This window comes from Episyrphus balteatus, chromosome 2 (assembly GCF_945859705.1).
Source record: "Episyrphus balteatus chromosome 2, idEpiBalt1.1, whole genome shotgun sequence".
In the NCBI taxonomy this organism is placed as follows: Eukaryota; Metazoa; Arthropoda; class Insecta; order Diptera; family Syrphidae; genus Episyrphus; species Episyrphus balteatus.
The window spans coordinates 44,561,357-44,567,863 of record NC_079135.1 but is presented as its reverse complement, the minus strand read 5'-3'; the positions used below and the strand labels follow the sequence as shown (position 1 = coordinate 44,567,863).

Here is a 6,507-nt window from a genome sequence, read left to right as displayed (position 1 = left end):
GAATTTTGAAAAGCAGAATTTTGAAAGCAGAATTTTGTAAAGCAGAATTTTGAAAGTAGAATTTTGACAAAAGAATTTTGACCCCGGCAGAATTTTGACCCCAACCCTCATACTTACCAATTTTAATACCTCGCTTGTCGTTTGAGAATAATAAATTTAAAAAATTTTATGATTTATTAATAATAATGAAAGTACCATTTTTCTAGTGCGATTGCTCTTGCTGAAAACCTAGGAAGATAGAAATGTAAAGATAGATGTGCTAGTTGGATGTAACCTCACCAGTCGATTTTTGTAGCTAGTTTTCCTGAATATGTCTAGCTGTGTCGTCTTTTCAGGTATTGAACTTCATTGAAGTGCTACACAGAGTTCTCTTACATTCGAATTCAACTTTTTCTCATTTTTAATTCTGTAAAAGCTACCTTTTTGACTTCTGGTCTTGGATTCTTTAGTTTTTTACCCGTTCAAAACAATTTTGGTCCATTTGCCATATCTTGGTCATGTTGCGTGATTATAAATGGTGAAATGTATCTATCTATTTTTTTTTTTTTTTTTTTTTTTTAATAAAATGCACGACTGGAGTCGCAGGTGCTTGCGACTATGCTATGCTAAAAGTTACTCTAATGCTAAAGCTTTTTATTCAACAAAATAAGGGACAATTTAAAATTTGATATCTTTATGGATTTTTGTAAGTAAAGAAAAAAAAAAAAATAAAATCTGTTTTTATAATTCACTAAAGACCATTTTAATTGATGTTTTACAAAAAACCAAGTACCTATGCTATTTTATTACTTCTATAAAAAGATATTTTTAGAAAAAAAATTTCGAAAATCGTAAGAGCGTTTTTTTTTATAATTTTTTATTTATAAAAAATTTCTAACATTTAAAAAAAAAAAAAAAAATTGCTATACCATTTTTAAGAAATTATTAATTTACACATAAAAACGAAATTTCAAAATTTTTCAGCAACCCGTTTTCAAAAACTTGATTTTTCAAAAAAAAATTTGAAATATTTGTAAAAATTCAAAAATGCATTTTTTGAAAATTTTCTAAGATTTTAATATTACCTTTACCACAAGGCTTTTGCATAAAAATTTTCGATGGAATCGAGTTAGTTTTGTACGAGATATTTAGAAACCAAAAAAAAAAACGGTTCTATGAAAGGTACCGTTAATAAGTTGGCTCTTATTTGTAGTACTACACACAAAAATTTTAATCAAAATCGTTAGAGTCGTTTTTGAAAAAAAAAAATTACTTTTCTATTTCCGTCATATAAAAGGTACCGTTAGTTTTGTTTATATAAAAAAAATTTCAATTTCCCCTCTAGGAAATCACCAAAAACTGCCTAGGTACTACCAAGTTTGAAGAAAATGACTTCACTCGTTTAGGCTGTAGCTCGAGGTACATACAGACAGACAGACAGACAGTCAAAATTGCTGGACCCATTTTTTTGGCATTCTCCATCATCGTAATCTCATGTAAAATTGTTATCTCGAGTTCGATTTTTTTTAAAGAATCCTAAACCTGCCCTATAGTACCTATATCGGAAGTAAAAAGAGTAGGTACTAGCTCTTCTTTGCTATTGAAAAACTTCAATAGGCTGTTTGAAAAAGTAATCCTTTTTAAATACTCTAAGTAAAGATAGTTTCATATTTTATTTTTGGTGGGTTCGTTAGCCTTAAATTCTTTTAAATTGTAACATCAAACTTTAATAAAGTCAAGTAGTAAGGCTATATTATACTTGCTCTATCTACCTACTAGAACACCTTATGAATTGAAATTAAACCTGATGCTAAGTATAAATATTTTCCAGAGATCAAACAATTTCTGATATCTGAACCTCTCAAATACCTACGTATTTTATCCTTGGCTGAACATTTCTTCTCAAGCGCACTTAAAATTCAAAAGCCTTTGTGTTTGAAATATTAAATTTCTCTCTTTAGATAAAATTCGTAAATTAGTAATTTACATCTTTTGGCAAAAGTTTAACTTTTCGTTTGTCAATATAAATTTAATATTTTTGAACTTAAATACATGTCCTTGTTGGTTCTATTAAATCTCATAGGATTTCCTTATTTTTCTCTTTTATTTCGTACAATGAAATATTTTACCTTCATTTTATCGATTTCAAGCCTCTCATACATTCAAAACCAAAAAAAAAAAAAAATATCAAACAAAAAAAAAAAAGTAGAGAGAAAACTTTCATCATCATTTTTCAGAAATAAATCTACAATTTCAATTTACATTGAAAAGTGAGACTAATAAATTCCAAGCATAAATTCTTGTTTCTCATTCAAACACAAATTATTATGCCGTGTAGCTTATTTCTTGTTTTCTCAACTAAACTTTTTACTTCGCGTGTATAAGTTAGCTAGCTCTAGCTATACCTTTTATACAATTTGATTTCAGTTGCAAAAACTTTTGCTTTCGGTTTAAGGATTTTTAAACTTTTAACTGTTGAATAAAAACAAATAAAAAAAAAAGAGAGTAGCTAGCACAGGGGTGTTAAAATATGCATGGAAGTTATTTTTGTTGAAAAAGAGGATCGAAGGATCCACAACTGAGTAGTTGTTGTTATTTTTGTGACTGAGCGAAGAATGACACATACAGATATAATTTGTATTTGAAAGTGTTCGTTAGAAGTTTGAAAAGTAAGTACCTACCTAATAAAGACGTGTTCTTGAGTTTTTGACTTACTTAGTGAAAATTTAATTTAATTTTTGATGTTGAAATGCAGATACTTTTTAGGTAAATTATGGAAAAATCTTGTAAAATCTAAACTGCACATCTAAAACATAAAAAAATGCATTTATTCTTCTCAATTTTTTCGCATTTTTCTGATTCTTCTTAAATATGCATTGTTTGGGTTCCCAATTTGAAAAATCCAAAATCTCGGACCTGTAAAAGTTGGATCAAAAAATTGTTATTAAAAAAATATCCGTTTTTGTTTCATAAAGCCGTACAGAATTAAAAATCCTATAAAATAAAAAAAGACGGACCCTTTGGCGTTGGATAAAATTGGGACCCAAACTCAAAACCATTGCTTAAAAAAATTAATATCTTTTATCTTTCGTTAAAATGCTTTTTATGGGGTCAAAATTTCAAAAATTCAGAACTGTAAGATCAAAACAGTCCCACCTTTGAAATTAAATTAAATTGAGACCCAAAGCCCTTGTTATAAAAAATTATCATTTTTTGCTTCAAGTGGCTTTGCGAATATGAGTCGTATGAAGTCCAAACTTGCAAAATTTCATTCCCAGCTAAATTAAAATAGTACAACTCTTTTGCATTGGATACAATTCTGACCCACATCCAAAAAATATTGTATAAAAATCACACTTTGACAACAAAAAATCTTTATTTAACAAAAATTGCATTGTTTTTTGTTTTGAAAAATTCAAAAACTCAGTACAATATAAACCAGACTAACTCTTTCGCATAAAAGTTCGAATTGGGACCCAAAACCAAAGCCCTTGATTAAAAGCTTGTTACTTTTGCTTTCAATTGTCCTTACCTTCAATAAAATGCATATAATGGGGTCCGAAAATTTGCAAAATTGAGAACCGTTTAATATTAAAACAGTCCGATCCATGGGCTTTTGATGTAATTGGGATTCAAAACGCCTTCAACTTGATTAAAATTTATTATACGGGGTCCAAACTTGAATAAAATTAGAGCCCACAAGTTAAAGCAAAAACAAAAAAATTTGTTTAAGAAGTTGTTTTTTTTTTTTAATAAAGGTAAATTTGTTAATACCAGGTCCAAGTTTGTACATTCAAGAATTATCTAAAATAAAAAAAGTAAATCGCTTCTTGTAACATTCTAGTACAATTTCTTTTTTATTATAACAGTCATTCAAAAAAATATAAACTAAAAATCAAAATTCAAAGTAAAATTTGTTTAGACAAAAAGTAACCAATTTTCTTCATTTACAAGATTTATGAGATTGATCTGGACATGCCATTTGATAAAGGAATTGTATTAATGTCCTTGTTGGACGTCCTGTCATACGATTGCGCAAAAGATATGGTATATTGCCTTCTTTGGTAAGCATACCAACACCTCTTATATCTAAATGTGCCCAATCAGTAGTAGGTACAAATTCCTTGAAAAAAAACCGAAAAATAAATTAAGTTCTAGGAAAACAAAAAACAAAGTTTCTTTACATTTAAGACAGCAGCAGCTTGGCAAGAAGAAGCTAATCCCGTACCAGTATTACTTATATCATAGCTTATACTATCTGAAAGAATGAAAACAATATTTAGAAGAGTTCGAACACTCTTAAGAAAGAAAGTTTTATTACTTTTCACTTGTTTTTGGTAATACTTCCATAAGGGCATTCTCCAAACCCTATCGCCAGTAATCGAACCAGCTTTTTGCAACTGCTTCCAAAGGTAGTGTGAATTGGAAAAAACTGCTGCAGCTCCACTGCCAATTCCTTTCTTAACCCCATTACCCAGTGTGGCAACATCAACTACCAAACGAGGCTTATAGGCTTTTTGGGCATATAGCAAAGGATCAGCCATAACAACTACCCCAGCTTTGTTTGTTTGCTATAATTTTGTTTGATTGTTGGATTGACAAATTTTGATCAAAACTTCACCAAACCTTACCTCTATTGCCAACATTTTACCATTTAGGCAGGTAATTACATCGCCAGGCTTGCAGGACATTCCCGACGGCATGTTTTCACACAAAGGTATAACAGCTGCAATATTGATGGGAAGTGAAAGTGTAGCTGCTGCTCGAATAGCAGCGACCACAACAGCAGCTCCAGCCATTGAACCTCGATATTGATCCATTCCATCACGTTGCCTCAAAGATATGCCACCACTTTGGGAAATAAAAGTGAATAAAAGATTTAGCTAGGTTTCGAATTGTCAATAATTTTCTGACAAAATTTAAAATCTTTTTTTTTTGGTCAAATACGACTTTCGTCAGTCTGTCAGCTAAATTACTTTACCTACCTGTTAAATGTTATTCCTTTGCCAAGTAACAAAATTGGCTTATCTTCCGGAGATGTACCACAATAATTGATCTCAAGTAAAACGGGTGGTTCACATGAACCCTTTGCAATGTACAAGAACGAATTCAGGTGATTTTGTTGTATCCAATCCATTGCACGAATTTCAACAGTCATACCGCATGGACATAGTGCATCGACAGTAGCCTTAAATATCTCTAAATAATAGCAAGAACGAAACTTCAAAAATTTACTTACCTGTGCAAACATTGTTGGTGTCATTTGATTACTTGGAGCATCAGTTAAACGTCTTGCCAAGTTCTGAGCATCAGCTTTGAAAATACCCCGAGTCCATGCATCAGTTTCTGACGAATCGTAGAGTTCTAATTTGGGAACATTTGTTTTTTCGTTCTTCTTCTTATTGTCCTGATATCTATATACAGCAAGAGCACTGCCTTCAGCCGCTTGTTCGGGATAGTCCATGGAATCTACGTAAACTTCAATGCAGCCTTGCATTTGAAGTTTTCTAGCACCAACTCCAGCAGCTGTTCGAACGTTTTCCTAACAAAAAAAGATATGATTAAATTTTGAAGCCAAACGAAAAGAAAGATTTCTACCATTCCTTCATCAAGCATTTCAAGTTCATTAAAGCCAGCCCCTTCACGTCCTAAACCAACTACTGCAACGGACCTGTATTCGGAATCAACGTTACTAAAAACAGTTCCAGATCCAAGGGTTCCTTTAAGGTCAGAACTTGCAACAAAAAACAAATTGATAGGAAAGTTGTTTAATAACCCAAAGTATACCATCTAACTCTTTTATCAGCTGCATCAATTGGCCTTCAACTTTTTTGTCAAAATTTTCACCACTTTCTGTCAATTTAATAGGTCTATCATCTTCCTTTTCATAAAGTCCAATCACTAAACCTTTCTATTTAGTTAAAGGAAGGGTATAAAATTATGCAATATGAAATGAAAAATGTTTATGCATACCGCAAATTTATGTTGGTCATCTGAAGAAATATAACGTCGAATTAATTTTGTTCGTAAAATATTTTGTTTGCGATTTATAACGAAACGAATTGCTTGCATTGCCCGAAATGCCATTATTTTAAGATGGTTTTAAAATTTTTATAGAAAAAAATATTAACAATCTTACGAAATTGAAAAAGTTTGTTTAATTAAATAAATTTAAAATTTTATTTAAACTGAAAATTCTAAGCTTACGTTTGAAATAATTCAAAATCTTTGTTCGGAACTAAGTATTTTTTTAAAATTTTTTAAATCACTTGGTATCTTTGGTAACAATATAACTTCTTTAGCAACCAACCACTACTTGATATAAGTTTTTTTTTTATATAGAAAGTGAATCTTTGCCAGTATTTTTTTAGAAAAGAAAATGGGTTATGAGGAAAATTAATGGTTAGAAGGAGGCTTACAAACTTTTTTAAAAGCATAAAATTTTGAAATTTAACTTCATCTCTGAAATTAATCATATAAATGACGCGTTTGAAAATGTTGTTAACCATGTTATAAATTTCCAAATTT

At 30.3% G+C, this 6,507-nt stretch overlaps 1 protein-coding gene across 1 annotated transcript; it reads right to left on the bottom strand.

Annotated features, from left to right (window-relative positions):
- Positions 1–3,802: 3,802 nt before the first annotated feature.
- LOC129910951 (cytosol aminopeptidase-like) lies at positions 3,803–6,154 on the bottom strand. The gene is made up of 9 exons (XM_055988557.1): positions 5,953–6,154; positions 5,775–5,890; positions 5,578–5,713; positions 5,219–5,521; positions 4,965–5,167; positions 4,611–4,830; positions 4,301–4,550; positions 4,164–4,237; positions 3,803–4,102 (listed from the first exon to the last, which is right to left on the bottom strand). The coding sequence occupies exons 1-9, from the start codon at positions 6,064–6,066 to the stop codon at positions 3,923–3,925; spliced, it is 1,596 nt and encodes a 531-aa protein (XP_055844532.1). The 5' UTR covers positions 6,067–6,154; the 3' UTR covers positions 3,803–3,922.
- Positions 6,155–6,507: the final 353 nt, after the last annotated feature.

Bases quoted from the DNA above. Each gene is read 5' to 3' on its own strand.
- LOC129910951 (XM_055988557.1), bottom strand. From the start codon at position 6,066: ATGGCATTTCGGGCAATGCAAGCAATTCGTTTCGTTATAAATCGCAAA. The intron at 5,168-5,218 runs GTAAGTAAATTT...GAGATATTTAAG, and splicing joins CACCAACAATGTTTGCACAG to GCTACTGTCGATGCACTATG. The intron at 4,238-4,300 runs GTAATAAAACTT...TCATTCTTTCAG, and splicing joins TTACCAAAAACAAGTGAAAA to ATAGTATAAGCTATGATATA.